Source organism: Mus pahari, chromosome 3 (assembly GCF_900095145.1).
Source record: "Mus pahari chromosome 3, PAHARI_EIJ_v1.1, whole genome shotgun sequence".
NCBI classification, from domain to species: Eukaryota; Metazoa; Chordata; class Mammalia; order Rodentia; family Muridae; genus Mus; species Mus pahari.
The window spans coordinates 113723726-113742494 of record NC_034592.1 but is presented as its reverse complement, the minus strand read 5'-3'; the positions used below and the strand labels follow the sequence as shown (position 1 = coordinate 113742494).

Below are 18769 nucleotides of genomic sequence, written 5' to 3'. Positions count from 1 at the left end.
AAACAGCCTTAGACATGGTATAGAATCACTAAGCCAGTGATTGTTGGAGGGCTGGAGAGACAACTTGTATTGCTCTTCCAGAACATCAGAGTTCAGTTCTCAGTTTCCCTGTGGAACTCCAGCTCCAGAGGATCCAGTGCCCTCCTGGCCTCTGTAGGCACCTGCACTCTTTCACACACTGTTTTAAAGTGCTGGTTGGGCACTGCTTCCCAAATATGACAAGTAGCTCAGATGAAGGAAATGTGTTCACTCTTAGGTTGTGAAGTCCAGTGAGTTTGTATTTTGCCTGATTCGAGTTTGGTTGTGTTAGAGCCAACCACATAAGGAGATTATATGCATGTAATTAACATAAATCATTGGTAAACACTTGATGCTTGTGAGAATTTATTTTAAAAGGAATTACCTTTCATCTTCATTTTGTTCTCTTTAAAGGTCACTTCTGTGGTAGACTTTTTCTGATCATACCAACTCAAACTACTCCTTTGGTCTTTGATCATGATCTGTCAGAACCTGTCATTGTATTTAATTCGTCTCTGAACCCATAAAGATTGTAGTTGTGATGTGGATTCTTTAGGAATTTCTGTATATAAGCTCATGTATCTGTACATAGAATTTTATGTCTCCCTTCAATTTTGGCTTTCTTTATCTCTCTTACTTATTTCTCTTACCTAACCAGCTCTGGCAAGAATTTTTTTTTTTTTTTTTTTTTCAAGACAGGGTTTCTCTGTATAGCCCTGGCTGTCCTGGAACTCACTCTGAAGACCAGGCTGGCCTCAAACTCAGAAATCCACCTGCCTCTGCCTCCCGAGTGCTGGGATTAAAGGTGTGTGCCACCATGCCCAGCTTCTGGCAAGAATTCTAAGGTTTGGATTGAAGTAATGGAAGTCAGCATCCTTGTCTTCTGACCATATGGGGGACACTGTGGCCTTTTGCCATTGAGTATGGTGTCAGCTATGGGTCTTCATACACATGTTAGCATTTGAGGAAGTTGCTTTTTGCTCCTAGTTCATTGAACACTCAATAACTATTCTGTTGTTAATTGTTCTTGAGACAGAGTCTCTAGGTAGCCCTGGTTATTTTGAAATTCTTTATGTAGACCACATTGGCCTTAGTTACAGAGATTTTCCTTCTGCTGTCTCCTGAGTGCTGGCATTTAAAGGCCAGTGCCATCACACTTAGCCAAATAGGACAATCTTATGTCTGAAAAAACCAATTCATTGTTTAGCCCAAGCAGTTTAAGCACTGTTTGGTAAGTCTGACAGCTAGTAGACATAAAATATGATAGTATCTTGGGGTTTAGAGCCACAGAAGAGATCCAAATGAGTTTGTGGTGAGTTAGGGTTCAGTAGTTAGAGATTTAAGTTGGAATTCCAGGAGAAACAGAAAAGCATATAAAAGAAGGCTCTGAAGAAAAGGGACAAGGTCAGGATTCCAGGATCCCACAGCATTACTAAACACTGAGTCCATTATTAATCTTAAGTAACTTAAGGGGAAAAACCATTCACTTTTTTTTTTTTTTTTTTTTTTTTTACTAAGAACAAAAACAAGGCTAAGGATGTGAGTCAGTTAGAGTTTGTCTGCCTCACATGTATGAGGTGCTGGGTTTGGTCCACAGCACTACAGATAAAACAGTTCACATGTGCCTTGTGTAGTGCCTCAGACACACTAAGCCTGTGACTTGCCTGCACACAGCATCAAGTTACAGGTGTCTCTTAGACCCACACCTATGTTTAATCCTTTTGTCTCAGTGGCCATATATATAGAAATAGCTAGGAGAGCTGTCTTTTATTTTAACTAGGTCTAAAAATGTTGCAAGTCACATTTTTTTTCTTGGATGGACAGGTAACTCAATTTAGAGATTATAAGTACTATGTGTTTTTAAAGGCTAAAGTATCCAATTTCTAAAATTGCTCACTGCACTGGTGTGCCTTCTATTCTTTAAGGTTAAATCTTTTCCAGTATTTGACAGGTAATCCCCACCTCCCTGGTAACCTGTTTGAACCCACTCTTTTAAATATATGTATCTTCCAGAATCTCTTTCCATTACGTTCTTGTGAAACTCAGAGTCAGATCGTATAACTCAGCTATGACAACTTCTTTATAGGCCCCAAATGGGTACTCAGATGCTCAGAGTGTCATGGTCACCCTATTCTCTCCCAAAGTAGCTCTCTGTACCTCCCTGCCTCTACATTTTGAATCTCAACAACAACAAAATGTCAGCTTGGTTGCTTCAAGCTCTGGGGCACACAGTCAGCTACCTTTTAGAGAAGATAATTTCTTCCATTTGCCCAGGACTTTGTCCACTTCAGTATTCAAAGTCCTATGTTCTGGGAAATCCCTAAATCTTGGGTAGACCAGTAACTACTAGAGAATTCCTCTTGACTCTTCTCTTCCTAAGACTGAGGACAGAAGAAAAAAATTTGTCCCTCCCCAGAGTATAGCTGTGGATGCTCAGTCCTTGCTTACACCTCTGAGACCCGAGGAGTCCAGTCAGTGTTTGATTACATACCCCAGCTTTAAACACAAAAAAGGAAAAAATCCCCAACACAATTGCCCACTGTAGTCAGATTTTAACTTCTGTGTGCCCACCATAACTTTCCAAACTGCATGTGCATTCCTAGGTGGAGGGGTTTTGTTTCTGTGGTGCTGGGCATGAACCCCAAGTTCTGTGGATTTGAGGCAGATGTTCAACATAGCCGATAGCTCCAATCCCTACCTTTTTGTTTTTGTTGTTGTTTTTTGAGGCAGTCTCGCTATGTAACCTGTTCTGGCATGAACTCTAAATTGCTTCAGCTCCCCAAGTTGTCCTTCAACCTCCATACATGCTTTGATGTGTATGCCTATTTATATGACTGCCTATAAGTATTTTAAAGTTGCTAACAGCTCTAGTAGATCATACCTGTAATATGCAGTTGGCAGGTGAGCGCAGGAGAGTGGCCTTCTGCTCCAGGCCAACGCCACCTGCATAGTCCCAGCCAGACTGAGCTGCACAGTAAGACCCTGCCTCAAAAAGAAAAAAAAAGCAAAAGAGTAAACCCAACCAATTTCTTAGAGGCTTTGAGTTTTTTTCAGTGTATTAAGTAAGACATGGGCCATAGATCGTTTTCCTTGTTTCTCTTTTGAATAATATCTTTCCCTCAAAAACAAAACAAAATAAGAGGGAGAAAAATTCAAAAGAAAACAAAAATTGAGACTTTCTCTCTGAGTAGTAGTTTGTACCGTGCATCTTTGTTGTCTTCAAGCCCCTTCTGTAGAGCAGAGAGAGTGTGTGAGATCTCTTCAGCTAGAAGAGAGAGGAGCCCTTTGAAGGGTGAATTGCTTCTAAGTGGTTCAGAATTGCCTTTGTCATCTAGGAAGTTAATGCACAACCTCATGAATGTCATTTTTCTCCTTTGTTGTAAGCCTTCTATGACTTACCTATGACCAGTAGCTTTCAAACTCTAGGGTTTTTTTTTTTTTTTTTTTTTTTAAGACAGGCTGTCATATAGACAGGTTGTCTAGGCCAGCTTTAAACAATTATAGCCAGGACTGATTTTGAAGTACTGATATTCCTGCTTTCACCTCTTGAGTACTGGGATTGCAGGCGTGCATCACTACTGCATGTTAATGTGGGAAAAGGGATCGATCTAGGGCTTTGTATATGCTAGGCAAGGATGCTGCAAATGGAGCTACATTACCAGTGTGAGAATTGGAAGAGTTCTTTTGGTGTGTGTGGCATGTGTGTGGGGTATTGTTTGGTTCTGTTCTGGAGATTGAACACAGAACCTTGTAAGTGATAGGCTACCCACTTTACCACCGAGTTATATTCCCAGCACTTTGTGTGTCTGTCAGCACCAACCTGTCTGTATGACGTGCACGTGTAGATGGGTTCACATGTAGGTGTATGTGGAGGCCAGAAGGTCAGGTGTGTCTTCTTCAATCACTCCCTTTTATTTTCCAAGACAGCATCCCTTACTGAGCCTGGAGCTCACCAGTTGTGCTTCCTCAGCACAAGGGTGGGTTACAGGTGCACACAGCCACGCTTGGTGTGGTGGCCTGCATATGTAATTCTAGCACTAAGGAGGCTGAGGAAGGAGGATAGCCATAAAATTGAGGCCTCCCTAGGCTATAGAGGGAGACCTTGTTTCAATCAGTGCAGCACACTGGTTATGTGTTGTTCTTGGTTCTTTTTTTGTTTTTTTAGATTGATTTATTTTATGCATGTATGCTGCCTGCATATATGTCTGTGAATCACGTGTGTGACCGGTGCTTGTAGAGGTCAGAGGAAGCTGTTGGGTCCCCTGGAACTGGAATTAAGGATGGCTGTGAACTCCACCTGTGTGCTGGGAATCAAATCCAGGTCCTTTGTAAGAACAGTAAGTTCTCTAAAGTGCCGAGCAAGTGAGTGTTTAGCACACATGTGTGAGTATGGATCACATTTGCCTGGTGCCTGAGGCATTGGATCCCTCGAACCAAACTTACAGATGGTTGCGAGCTACTTTATGACTGCTGGGGATCAAATCACGATTCTCTAAGAGAAAGAATCAGTGTTCTTAACCACTGAGCCATCGTCTCTCTAGCCACCCCACCCCCACCCTTGCTGTTTTGTTTAAGACTGGGTCTTACTATGCAATCCTGGCTGTCCTAGAACTCATCTGTAGACCAGGCTGGCCTCGAACTCATAGAGATCCACCTGCTTCAGCCTCCCAAGTGCTGGGATTAAATGCATGTACCGCTATCATGCCTGGCTCTTCTTTTTCAGTTTTTACTCGTTCTTGGAGAGTTTTACTCAATGTTTTGACCATATTCACTCCTCCTCTTTTTTTCTCTTTCTTCTGGGTGTGTGCATATGTGTGAGACAAGGTCTGACCGAAGATGTTTACAGCCCAGGAATTGTATTTTATTTTTGTTTTTGATGAGTAAACATTAGACTGCAGAGTCTCAGTCTGACTGTGTTGTCAAGTTCTGACCTTGAACTACTTCCAGATCCTGCATCCCCACCTTCTAAATGCTGGAATTATGGGAGTTTGCCACTATCCTGTACTTGGCCAGAGGTTTATTTTCTTTCTTTCTTTCTTTCTTTCTTTTTTTCTTTCTTTCTTTCTTTCTTTCTTTTTTTTTTTTTTTTNGGGTTTCTCTGTATAGCCCTGGCTGTCCTGGAACTCACTTTGTAGACCAGGCTGGCCTCGAACTCAGAAATCTGCCTGCCTCTGCCTCCCGAGTGCCGGGATTAAAGGTGTGCGCCACCACGCCCGGCTTCAGAGGTTTATTTTCAAATCCAGAGCCACAACAAGAAATATATTTTATTTGGACAAGTATCTGTATTAACTATATTTGTACAAATTTGAGGCAAGCTTTATGACATAATACCCATTTTCTGGTGTTTTGTATTTTCTTCCATTGTGGGGTGGGGTGGGGAGGAGGAGGGGAGTTGCACACATGCCATGGTACATGTGTGGAGATCAGAGCACAACTTATGGAAGTCAGTTCTCTTTGATGATATGGGTCACAGGGATTGAACTCATCTCAGACTTCCACTGCTGTCTGATTTCAAGCTATTTCTATGAGCAGCCAATTACTTTAGCTGTGATCTGAGTTTCCCAGTTTTTACTTTGTCACCACATTTGAAAAAGGAGGCTAAATTTGTGCATATTTTACCAAGCAGAATTTACAATAAATTTTGTTGCAAGGCAGTTTTCTGGGCAGGACTGGGAAAGCTGTCTTCCTAGGCTGGGCTCTTTGTCTTTATTTTATTTTATTTTATTTTTAATATTGATCCCCACCCTTTTATTTTCCTGGATAAAGCATTAAGGACAGGAGGTTCTTGACCTCGAAAGATCAGTGTGTTGAACTAGAGAGGTAGCTAATAAAGCTATATCAGCTAAGGTAAAGGCAGGCAGATCTCTTGAGTTCGAGGCCAGCCTGGTCCACAAAGTTCCAAGACAGCCAGGGCTACACAGAGAAAGCCTGTCATGAAAAAACAAATAACAAAAAAATTGTATTACATTTCCTGAGAGGTGCCTGCCACAGTGAGTATGTGTGGGGGTTCTCTGCATCTACCCTGGGCTGGTTCCTCAGGCTTGGCAGAGAGTGCCTTTACCCACTGAGCCTCTCACAAGCATATTCTGTTTTTTCTTTTCTTTTCTTTTCTTTTCTTTTCTTTTCTTTTCTTTTCTTTTTTTTTCATTTCTTCCAAAGAGGCATTTTTCTGATGAGAATAAATGAGGATAGATATTCTGTTACAGAATTCTGAAAGTTCTAGCTAATACAGTAAAATGAGAGACAATAAGAATTATCATTTCAGAAAGCTTACTACTATTGATATAAAAATCCAAGAAAACCAACCCAACATCTATTAAAATTAGTGAGTTCTGCACTCCTTTAATCCCAGCACTTGGGAGGCAGAGGCAAGTGGATTTCTGAGTTCAAGGCCAGCCTGGTCTACAGAGTGAGTTCCAGGACAGCCAGGGCTACACAGAGAAACCCTGTCTCGAAAAACCAAAAAACAAAACCAAAACCAAAACAAAAATCAGTGAGTTCAAACCTAAAGTCAGTAGTAGATTGCCTAATATGCGTGAAGCTCAAGTAGCACCACCCCCAAAAAATTCAAAAATAAACAAACATTGCATATAAAGACCCTGCACTATGTATTTTTTCTGTTTGTAGAATAACTGGCTCAAACATTAATGGAAGTCACCATGACGGTGTATGCCTGTAACTCCACACTAGAGGTGGAGACTGAAGGATCTGAGCTCAAGGCTAGCATTGGCTATGGAAAAGTTCAAGGCTAGCCTAGGGTTCTTGACAGCCTGCTTTAAACAACAAAAATAAGTGTAGTAAGAACATCTAATTTATTAATTGAAATCTTTAAAAACATGTGATTCCATTTAAAAATGTAAACTGAAATAAGACTAAGGGAAAAGACAGAAATCTACTGAACATGTGCACCTCAGGACTGCTGTGGTGGCACACATGGGTAGTCCCAGCAGGAGTCAGGACACCTTTGCTGCATAGGGATCTTGTAGCTGACTACAAGAGTAGGAGGTGATTTACTATTGAATCATGCTTTTCCCATTCTATTTGAAAATGATTTCACAGCAACTTTATGACATAAATATTTTAGACAAAGATAAATTTAAGTACTAAACTACAGATTTTATTACTACTCACTTGCCCTTCCTTCCTTCCTTCCTTCCTTCCTTCCTTCCTTCCTTCCTTCCTTCCTTCCTTCCTTCCTTCCTTCCTTCCTATGTTTTTTGAGGCATGGTCTCTCTACATAGTCCTTGCTATCTTGGAACTCAGAGATCTGCCAACCTCTGCCTCTAATTCTCAGATTAAAGGCCTGGACCACAACCTATCATACGTAGTTTATTTCTGCTTTATAACAGCAAGGGAGAGGATCCCGATTGTACCTTAATGACATCAAGTTGCTTAGAAGAAACACTTATTTTAATATTAAGAACAAAGGAAAAATTTCCCATGGGTCTCAAAAAGAGCATACCAGGTAGCATAGAGAATGATCTTTTTTTTTTTTTTAAAGATTTATTTATTATTATTATACATAAGTACACTGTAGCTGACTTCAGATGCACCAGAAGAGGGCGTCAGATCTCATTACAGGTGGTTGTGAGCCACCATGTGGTTGCTGGGTTTTGAACTTGGGACCTTCGGAAGAGCAGTCAGTGCTCTTACCTGCTGAGCCATCTCTCCAGCCCTGAGAATGATCATTTAACAACTTAAGAAAACTGCATTCCATCTTACAAACTGGTTTCCACAGAACAATTAGATACATGCATATGTGCTGTATGATAAAGAGCATGGTCATGACAATGGCTAGATAGGCCAGGACACTAACATCTTAGAAATGTTGTAGTTGTTAGCTGGTTTGATCAACTTCACATGAGCTAAAGTAATCTGGGAAGAGAGGAGACCCTCACTTGGAAAAAATTGGGGGCTGGAGAAATGGCTCAATAGTTAGAAGTACCAACTGCTCTTCCAGAGACCCACCATATGGCAGGTTGTAACCATCTGTAACTCCAGTCTCAGGGTCTTTAACATGCCTTTTGGCTTTAATAGGCACCAGACATGCATGTGGTACATAGTTATACACATACATACATACATACATACATACATACATGTATAATTATACATATAGGCAAAACAAAAACAATCTCTAGCCAGCTGTGGTAGTGCACAGCTTTAATCCCAGCACTGGGGAGGCAAAGGCAGGTAGATCTCTGCGTTCTAGGCTAGCCCAGTCTACACAGTGAGTTTCAGAACAGCCAAAGCTTCACAGAGAGACCTTGTCTCAAAAAACTAAAAACAAAAGCCTCTATCAGGTTGGCTGGTAGGCAAGTCTGTGGGTCGTTTTCATAACTGATAATTCTGTGGGAGGCTATAGCCCAGTGTGGGCAGTACCAGCCCTGGGCAGGTGGTCTTGGAGGATATATAAAAAAAAAATGTAAGCAGAGTAAGCCATAAAGAGAAAGCCAGGAAGCTTCATCATGCCCTGGTCTCTGCTTCGGTTCCTGCCTCCAGGTTGCTGCTTAGTTTCTGCCCTGACTTTTCACGTTGATGGACAGTGATGTAGAAGTAAAGCCAAATAAACTCTTTTCTCCGGCAACAAAACACACACTAATAAAGTGCCCTGGTCACCTGTCTATGGTCATCATGGCAGGGAGCATGGTGGCAGGCAGGCATGGTGCTAGAGAAATAGCCGAGAGCTCATATCTGATGTTCAAGTTACAGGCAGAGAGGTAGAGACAGACTGGGCCTGGTGTGAGCTTTTGAAACCTGCTACAGTGATACCACCTCCAAGGCCACACCTCTTAATCTTTCCTAAAGAGTTCCAATAACTGGGGACCAACCATTCAATGAATGAGTCTTTGGGAGCCATTCTCATTCAAACCATTATATATAGCAATCAAATTATATTTTTTAAATTTCCTAGTGCTAGGAATTGAACTAGAGTTTTACAAATCTGTCTACTACTGAGCTATTTCCAGCCCTATTTTATATTTTTAAAAGTTATTTGTGGGGCTGGTGAGATGGCTCAGTGGGTAAGAGCACCCGACTGCTCTTCCGAAGGTCTGGAGTTCAAATCCCAGCAACCACATGGTGGCTCACAACCATCCGTAACAAGCTCTGACGCCCTCTTCTGGAGTGTCTGAAGACAGCTACAGTGTACTTACATATAATAAATAAATAAATCTTTAAAAAAAAAAAAAAGTTATTTGTGGTACCCAGAGCCTCATGCATGCTGACTAGGCAAATAAATGCTCTACCACTGAGTTGTACTCACAGCCCTAAAATGGTATTAATGTGTTTCATTTGTTTTTTGCTACAGGTGAGGATCCCATTTAAACTCTGTGAAAGCTATCAGGTATGGGATACAATCTGCCACCGTCCCTAAAGATACCAGATCGAAGACAAGAGATGACACTGAGGCTGACGATGAAGATGATTTAATGTGGATTCCTTCCAACTCAGTAAGTGCTTGGAGAAAGGTAGTCTGTGGGTCGCTGTCCTTGGCGCCTATGCTTAAGTCATGTACTCATGGAGTTGGCCACCATTGATCAAGTTGTGGCAGCTTTATGAGCTGAGTTAGACTTTTGACTAGAAGGCTCTTAGGTCTAAAAACCAAAAAGGCAGTGACAATGGGCAGGGCCCATTAAGGTTTCCCTTGAGACTTGATCTGATGTATGTCGGAAAGGGTAATCAAAATTCCCATGGTTCCGGGGCTGGGGATGTAGCTCATTTGGTAGAGTGCTTGCCCAGCATGTAGAGATCCTTGATTTAATCTTCATTATCACATAAACTTGAGTGCGGTGGCGAATTCCTCTTGGAAAGTAGGGGTAGGAAGAGCCTGGGCACCTAGAGAGCTTATCTCAAAAATATAAAACAAACAGAAAAGTACTTCCACATTTCTATATCATACACTAACTTTCAATTTTATGTGTATGGTTTTCTTGCTTGCATGGTATGTCTTTGTACCACATGCATGCTTGGTGGCCAACGAGGCCAGAAGAAGGCTTCAGCTTGAACGGACTGAGTTGCAGCTGGTTGTAAGCCTTCATGTGGGTACTAGGAATGGAAGCCAGGTCCTCTGGAAGAACAACCAGTGCTTTTAACTTCTGAGCCTTCTCTTAGAAGCCACCCTGGAATAGGAGAGGTGGCACGGCCAGTAAAGTCACTTGTAAGCAAAGCCTGATGACATGAAGTCTCCCCTTCGGATTCCCGTAGTAGAATGAGAGAACCAACTCCTGCCAAGGTGTCCTGTCTTTCCCTCACATACTGTGGCATACGTGAGCCACACATGCACACACGTAGTAAATAATCAAATGTAATTTGTTCTTTAAAATTCTTTAAATGACAGAATATAGTGGCCTGAGTTAAATGCCTAGAACCCATGGAAAGGGAAAAGGGAGAATCCGGCTGCCCTGTTGTCCTCCACTTCCACATGCACTGTGGTCTCACGCATGGCCTCACACACATCATATGCACACATACATAATAACACTTGTCAAAAGTAAAATTAGGGAAATGGAATCTGATATATTTAAATAAGTAGGCATATATGCCATGCTCATAAGGATTTTGCCATGAGAGTGTCATGATAATACCCTCAGCTGCTGCATAGATTCTATAAGCCAAGAAAATACCACAGCCAGCCTTCTCAAAAATAATTTTGAGTCTTCCAGGTGTTTTGTTTAATAAGGAAACAGTTACACGGACAGGGTCAAGAGTACCTAGCCCTGCTGTGATTGTTCCCTGTGACCCTGTCCACTCAGTGCACCCCCATACCCATTTTATTGTGTTCTGTTGCTTGTATACTATCTCCTCCCTTTGGGAAATGCTGTAGAACTGACATGTTTTGCCATCAACTAGAAGCCTGGTAGCCTTTGCCAACCTGTAGAACTTATTTCAGAAATTTACTTTCTCAAGTCTGGAGACATGGTTCAGCAGTTAAAGGGACCTGGATTTAATTCTCAGCACACGGTGCCTCACAACCTTGTGTGAGTCCAGTTCCAGGGGACCTGAAGCTTCTCCTGACCTTTTCAGAGGTCATTCTTGCACACCCCTGGTCTACAGGCATACACTCAGACACACATACACACACAAGTAAGTTTTGGGGTTTTTTGTTCCCTTCTTAACTTTTCAGTGAGTAATTTTCCCAGCCTCAGTTGGACACAGGGAAATGGTATAGACTGAAGAATGTACCAGAAGTTCTGCATCTGCCTATTTGCTCCTTTCTTAGCTTAAACTCCTGAAAATTTAAAACTGAGTTTTAATGTGTCTGGCTAATATTAAGTTTCAATTTTTTTTAAAAGGGCTGTTTCTGATGCTTGGAAGCTATTGTTTCAGCTACTAAGATGGTAATAAATCTTTGCCTCCCACAGTTCAAACCAAGAATTCACTGCAACAAGGTAAGCCAAACAAATCCATACACATATAATATGTTCTTTAGACTTTTCCCCATTTCCTGGCTTGTATACTCTCCCCCTTAGGTCCCACCAGGCAGCATTTGGACAATTACTGGCCAGTCCCCAAGAATCACAGAGCACTGTCACTCTGTGATGTGTTTGTGAAGACCATTCAGCTGTGCCCTTTCCTTTCAGCCAAGCAGTATCAAACAACATCACTGTACCCAGTGGGCACACAGCAGAATAAATCACTCAGGAGCGCTCTTCCCTCCTTCTCCTGCCTCCCCTACCCCTTTCCTCTCTGTTTCTGTTGTTGACTTGTTTTTGTTTTGTTTTTAAGATTCATTTGCTTTTTCCAGGTGTTGTGGGTGCATACCTTTAATCTTAGCAGGAGGGAGGTAGAGAGGCAGGAGAATCTCTGTGAGTTCAAGGCCAGCCAGGTGCTGGGAACTGAAAACTGGGTCCTCTCTGAAAGAACAATGAGTGCTCCTAAGCACAGTCCTCCAGGCCTGGGTTTTATTTTTTTGTTTTTTTATGACAAGAGTCTCTTGCTGACCTGCAGAGCCCAGGCTGACCTATAAATCACTATGTAAACAAGGATGACTTTGAACTGACCCTTCTTCCTCACCCTCCAGTGTGGGGACTCACTAGTGTGAAAAGCACACACAGTATCATGGACTGTCATTTTTGTATTGTTTTTGCTTGTTTGAGTCAAGGATCTCATGTAACCCTGACGTTCTCTAACTTGCTATATAGCATAAGATGATTGTGATCTGGGAAGTGGTGGTTTTATGCCTTGAATCCCATAGTCCCAGAACTAGGGAGGCAGAGGCAGGCAGACTCTAAGCTTGCCGTGTCTGCCTAGGCTACATAATGGGTAGGACAACCAGGACTACACAGAGAGACCCTGTCTCAAAAACCAAAGAGAAATGCAGAAAGAAAGGAAAGAAAAGAAAGGAAAAGAAAAGAAGGGCTGGAGAGATGGCTAAGTGATTAAGAGCTCTGACTTCTCTTCCAGAGGTCCTGAGTTCAATTCCCAGCAACCACATGGTGGCTCAATACCATCTGTAATGGGTTCTAATGTCCTCTTCTGGTATGTCTGAAGACAGGGACAGTGTACTCAAATATATAAAAATAAATAAATCTTTAAAAAGAAAAAGAAAAGAAAAAAAAATCTTGAATTCCCAGTCCTTCTGCTTTATCAAGTGCTGGGATTATAGATATGCACCATGGTGCCTTGCTTTTTGCTCATATTTTTAATAATGGGTCATGCTTGGGGATATTTACCAAATATCAATTTTTGACATGATATTGAATGCCTCCAAAAACTTGGGACAATTCAGTTTAACAAAATTTAAAAATTGCTGGGCAGTGGTGGCGCGTGCCTATAATCCCAGCACTTGGGAGGTAGAGGCAGGTGGATTTCTGAGTTTGAGGACAGCCTGGTCTACAGAGTGAGTTCTAGGACAGCCAGGGCTACACAGAGAAACCCTGTCTCGAAAAAACAAACAACAACAAAAAAATTAAAAATTAAGATTTTAAAGTTTTCTTTCAAATCAAGTTTTACAGGGTTAGAGAGATGGCTCAGTAGTTAAGAGTGCTGACCATTCTCCAGAGGACACAGATGCAATTTTTAACACCCACCTGGTGACTCACAATTATCTGGAACTTCAGTTCCAGAGTATCTGACACCCTTTTCTGGCCTCTATGGGTACTGCATGCATGTAGTGCACAAACTTTCAAGCAGGGGAAATATCAATATACATAAAATAAAATTTTTTTAAGTATTTTTGTAAGTGACAAGTTTTGAAAGCCAGTTGTCTTCATTTGGATCAGTGTGTCTCCTGTTTGTCATTACATCTAGGTGTCAGCTGATGGTTATGAAGTAGAAAATCTCATCTCTGAAGACCTCATAAAGAGAAGCCATGGCTTTAGGACAGAGTATTTCATTAGACCTCCAGTCTATGTGACAGTTTCCTTTCCCTTTAATGTGGAAATCTGTAGGGTTAACATAGATCTCACAGCTGGGGGATGTCAGAATGTCACTGGCCTGGAATTATATACATCTGCCTTATCTAGCAAAGCCTCTCGGGATGCCCAGGACTGCTGGACTACAGGCCCAGTGGAGACATCTGTCCCAGACAAGGAGGCCTTCACCCTGGTAGGCAAAGTCTTACTGAAAAACCAGAACCATGTGGTGTTCAGCCACAGGGGCTTCAAGGCCAGGCCACCTTTTAGCCCAATGGAAGTCACTTTCCTATCTCCTGCTGTTGTAGCCCAGGAACTCTGGAATAAAGGGGCTCTTTCCCTTAGCCATGTGGCCCACCTCAAGATTGGCATCACCCATGTGACAGGCAGTGGCATCTCTTGCATCAAGCGTTTAGAGGTGTGGGGTCAGCCAGCCAGGACCTGCTCTCAGGAGGTGATAAATAGTGTCTTGTTGACAGCCTCGGAAAGCCTGCCTCAGGACTTGGGTCCACACACTCCAGCCTTGCCCATGGAGAGTGACTATGACCCTGGGGGTCAATCTGAGGGCCAGCAGTCTCCCTGTACCTTACAGGACATGTCTGAGGTGGAAAGTGACGTTCCAGAGGAGTTCCTGGATCCTATCACCCTGGAGATCATGCCATGTCCCATGCTGCTGCCCTCAGGCAAGGTCATTGACCAGAGCACTCTGGAGAAGTGTAACCTCAGTGAGGCTGCTTGGGGCCGAGTGCCCAGTGACCCTTTCACAGGGCTAGCCTTTACTGCACAGTCCCAGCCCCTCCCTCATCCTTCCCTGAAGGCCCGGATCGACCGGTTCCTACTTCAGCACTCTATTTCAGGCTGTCGCCTGCTTGGGAGAGCACAGACTCCATCAGCAATGACCCCTTCTGTCATTACCGTGCCCTCAAGGAAAAGGAAGACAGAGCAGGCTGAACACAGCTCACACTACAACCTTGGCATGAATGCGTCTTCCTCTGCCACAAGCCCTTTATTCTCACCTACTACCTCAGAGCCAACTGCCAAGAAGATGAAAGCTGCCAGCGAGCTCGGCCTGACGGACATGGACTGTTCAGCAGGTAAGTCACTCTTGTGTGGTCAGGCTGTCTTCCCTGCCCTTCCTGTTGGCATGATGCCACGGTCCTTGATTTTATGCTTCTTTAGGTTAGATGTAGGAGGCTAGAGACCATGCCTCTGCCTTAGACAATGCCTCTGCCTTCTCATTTTTGTAGGGAATCTCAGTTTTTTGTTTTAAGATTTATTTATATATTTTATGAATATGAGTGATTTGTCTGCATGCACACCTACACATCAGAAGAGGACAACAGATCCCATTATATATACTTGTGAGCTGCCATGTGGGTGCTGGGAATTGAACCCAGGATCTCTGGAAGAGCAGCCAGTGCTCTAAACCTTTGAGCCATCTCTTTAGCCCCAAGGCATCTCAGTTTTGTCTTTGGCCCATAGATAATCTGGAAGCCCCAAAGGATGATGTGTGTTCTCTTATTATTCTGAGATTTCTTTAAAAAAAAAAAATGTTTGTTTGTTTGTCTGTCTGTTTAGAAAGAAGGCTTCACTCTGTAGCTCAGGATAAAGCTCACTATGTATCCTAACTAGTGTTGAACTATGTTGAGCCTCTGGTCAAGTCCCCACACCTAATTGTTCCTGAGTTCTGTCACCATGTTTTGTGATCAACCATCTTATTGGTGAACTTCCCACTTTGTGTTCCTTTTGTGTTTTCTGGCAAGAGCAATGCTTTTTCTTGCCCTGAAGCCTCCATTCAGATTTGCTGGGAGGAGAAACAATAGGTTCCTTAAAGCAGACCATGTCTTCTTGTATCTGGATGCCTTTGGGGTACTATGTCTTGTCTTCCCAGAGGAGATGGAAGGAAGTGCATTGTGGGTCCCCCTGCCTCACTTATCCACAGGGAGACACAACACACAAGAACGTGGAAAAGTATGAGGCTGGAGGCCTGCCTGCCTCTCAGGAAGAAAACCTGGTTGGTAAATGTGAGAGTGAGTTAGTTGTACTGTTGCTGAGGTTGAGATTTCCGCTGCCTCTTCCTGGTGATGTCCCAGGGATTCTCTGGATTGGTATCCCCACCACGGAGCAGCCCTTGGCTTGCTTTGGAAATATCTGGCAAACCATGTAACTTTTTAAGACTGACAAGGCAAGACTTTTGATTACATGTTTGGCTTGGTTTTGGTTTGAGACAGGGTTTCTCTGTGTAGCCCTGGCTGTCCTGGAACTTGTTCTGTAGACCAGGCTGGCCTCAGACTTGGAGATCCACTGCCTCCGTGTGCTGGGAGTAAGATGTGCAGCGCCGCTGTCCCTTGCTAAGAGTTTTAAAGATGACTTTCTTTTTCTTTTGAGATAGGATCTTGTGCATCCCAGGCTGTCCTGAAACTCTGTATTATTAGGATGCCTTTGAACTCCTGATCCTACTACCTCCATTCCCCAAGTTGTAGGATCACAGGCATGGACCACTGTAGAAAGCAAAACACACTCCTCCTCTCATCTTCCTTCTGGTTGCAGTTGGATTCCTTACAAGTTTTTCTTAACTACTTTTCACTTTTTAAAAGGTTTTACACATTTTATTATTACTATTGTTGTCATTGTGTGTGTGCTCACGTGTCGTGTGTGTGGAGGTCAGAGCACAGCCTGCAGAGTTAGTTACTGTCTTCCTTATGGCTTCTGAGGATTATGCTTGGCTTGTCAGGACTACGTGACCAGCAAGCTCAAGGCATCTGCCTTTCTCTGCCTCCTCAGCACTGGGGTTACAGGTGTGTCCCACTGCACTGGAGTTGTGGCACAGATTCCTCGGAATGATCTCAGGCCCTCATGCCTTTGCTGTGTCTGCTTTACTCACAGAGCCAGGTCCCTAGCACTTGAGCCTTTTTTTTAAAATTTTATTTATTTATTTATTATCAAAAATGTATGGTAGCAAATGTCTATAATTCCAGCATTTAAATCTGAGAGGCAGAGACTGAAGAATCAACATGAGTTGAGACCATCTTGAGCTACATAGTGATAACCTTATCTCAAAAAACCAAAAGGAAAACAGGGGGGATGTCAGCTGAGGCAGAGGATAGAGTATGATAGGGGCTGTCCAGAGCTGGTATCTGCTGGTCTCATTTCCTTGGCCAGCAGGAAGGCCTTGTGAACTGTAACACAGGGGCTTGGAGCGTAGCTGAACGAGTGGTAGAGTGACGATCTAGAAGGCGCAAGTTCCAGGCTATAGCCAGAGTACCACAAAATAAATGAAGAAAGGAGTTAGGTGCAGTTCAGCTTGAAGCCTCAAGATGGCTCTGTCCTGCACAACACTTTGTCTAGGGAGCTGCAAGAGGCCAGAGCTTCTGCATCAGAGTGGGATGGAGATGTCAGGGTTCCCAGGACTTGACTCCCTCGTTCTGTCATTACCATCCTGGGGACATTATACTCTCATGTCTGAACTTGAAAGGGTTATTTTCTGCCTCCAAGGACTTGATGCAGTTTCTCTTTTGCTGAGTCTTCCTGGTGTGTGCATCTCTCTACAGGTCCAGTGTCCCATGAACAGAAGCTGTCACAAAGTCTGGAAATTGCCCTGACTTCCACCCTTGGCTCCATGCCTTCCTTCACTGCCCGGCTCACCAGAGGGCAGCTCCAGCTGGGCACAAGAGTGAGCAGTGCTTGCAGGAGGCCAGCCTCCAGCTCCGGTAATCCCCAGGGGCTGTAGCATCTGCCTGTGCGGGATGCTGAACCTAGTCTCTTCAGGACCGTGGGCCTGCACAGCCAGCTCTGCACTGCAGTGCCCACTCTCTCTTGTCTTCTCCAGAGGCGGTGAAGGGCTGCCTGGGGCTGGTCCTGAGCCAGCCCTTTAATTAGCCCTGTCATTCTATGGACTCTGGCCTGCCTACCTTGGCTACAGGGTTTTGTTTTGATTATTGTGACATGGGGTCTTTGCTGTCCTTCAGCTTTCCAGTTCCCAAGAGCTGGGATTACAGAGGTGCCTGCCACACCCGGCTGCAGTGGCTGCATAGTTCTCTCCTGGCATGCTCCTTTCTGTTTTCTAACCTTCCCCTCATCTGATGTCTGGGTATTTTATGTGCTGCATGTGAAGAAAGGTTGAAGTTTCAGATGTCACCTTCTGCCCTTCTTGGCAACATTTTTGTCATTGTACTAGAAAAGCACAGTAGTAATCACTGAGAAACAGCCTCCTCTCCCCTGCCCCAAATAATAACAACCTAGGATTGTATTGTATGGCAGATACAAATGAGGAACTGACTGGGTTTCTTTCCCCTTTTTTTTTTCATTTTATTTTATATGTATGGATGTTTTAGCTGCATGTATGTCTGTGTACCATGTCTGTGCCACCATATAGGTGCTGGGAACCAAACCCAGGTCCTTTGCAAGAACAGCCAGTGAGCTTTAATCACTGAGCCATCTCTCCAGTTACATGTCCCTTGCCCATGCCCTTTTAAAACAAAGGACAAGGTGGAGCCTGGTGAGACTGATGGGCAGGCCCTTGACTCCCCCTGCTGCTTGTCATCTGGGTTCCCATCTCACCCTGCCCTTTCTTCCTAACTATTCCCAAGAGTGTGGCTTTTCAAGTGCCCAGTGGGATGAGGCTTGTGGCTGCTTGTCCACTCAGCACCCAGGGATGTGATTGGCCAGCCTTTCCTGCCTTCAGCCGTTTCTTCTCACTTTCCATTGTGAGAATCTCTCCCAGTGAGAGCCCTAATTTAATACTGCCCTTTGGGCTCCTGCTTCTCCTCAGAACTCACCCCCCCCCCGACAGTGTCTGGGACCCCTCTCATTGGCATCTCCAGCACCAACTCTAACTCTGAACTGTGCTGTCCGCCTTTCAGAGCTCTCCCTCCCAGCAATCCCTCAGCCATGGTGATAAAGAGCCTTGTCTCTACTTGTCAGACCTTCAACATGGAAGTAGTCAGTTTGTCCTTCAGTGTCCTCTCTCTGACAACATTCATTATCAGATCCTTCTTGCACACATGTGGAGGCCATGACAACTTTAAGAAGTTGGTTCTCCCCCACTGTGGATTCCGGGGATGGAACTCGGGATATCATCAGGCTGTGCCATCTCTTCAGCTTTTCTGTGCTGTGGTTCTGAGAGACACCCTGGTACCAGCCCTGCAGCCTTGCCCAGCCCATGCAACACTCTTGTTAGCTCCCATAGCTACTTTGCTCACCATCCCCGTTGTCCATGGCCTCATTGTCCTTACTGAGTCAGATTCTTTTACAATTATAGGTCACAGTGTTCCACTTAAGATCCACATGGCATGAGTCAGAGCCCCACTGTCCCGTATCTCCTTTCCTCTTTATCATACCACTATCTATCTATCTATCTATCTATCTATCTATCTATCTATCTATCTATCTATCTA

At 43.7% G+C, this 18769-nt stretch overlaps 1 protein-coding gene across 4 annotated transcripts in view; it reads left to right on the top strand.

Moving 5' to 3' along the window:
- Ubox5 (U-box domain containing 5) overlaps positions 1-18769 on the top strand; it is a 38972-nt gene that overhangs the window by 15652 nt on the left and 4551 nt on the right. For 2 of the 4 annotated variants that reach the window (XM_021194116.2, XM_021194115.2), the window contains 4 exons: positions 9329-9470; positions 11313-11408; positions 13270-14467; positions 16925-17083. In XM_021194116.2, coding sequence (XP_021049775.1) covers positions 11355-11408; positions 13270-14467; positions 16925-17083 — 1411 coding nt within the window. In that variant the 5' untranslated portion in view covers positions 9329-9470; positions 11313-11354. Of the gene's footprint in view, positions 1-4317; positions 4356-9328; positions 9471-11312; positions 11409-13269; positions 14468-16924; positions 17084-18769 lie in introns of those variants that run through there. The other 2 variants (XM_029536491.1, XM_029536492.1) reach the window with 2 other exon arrangements.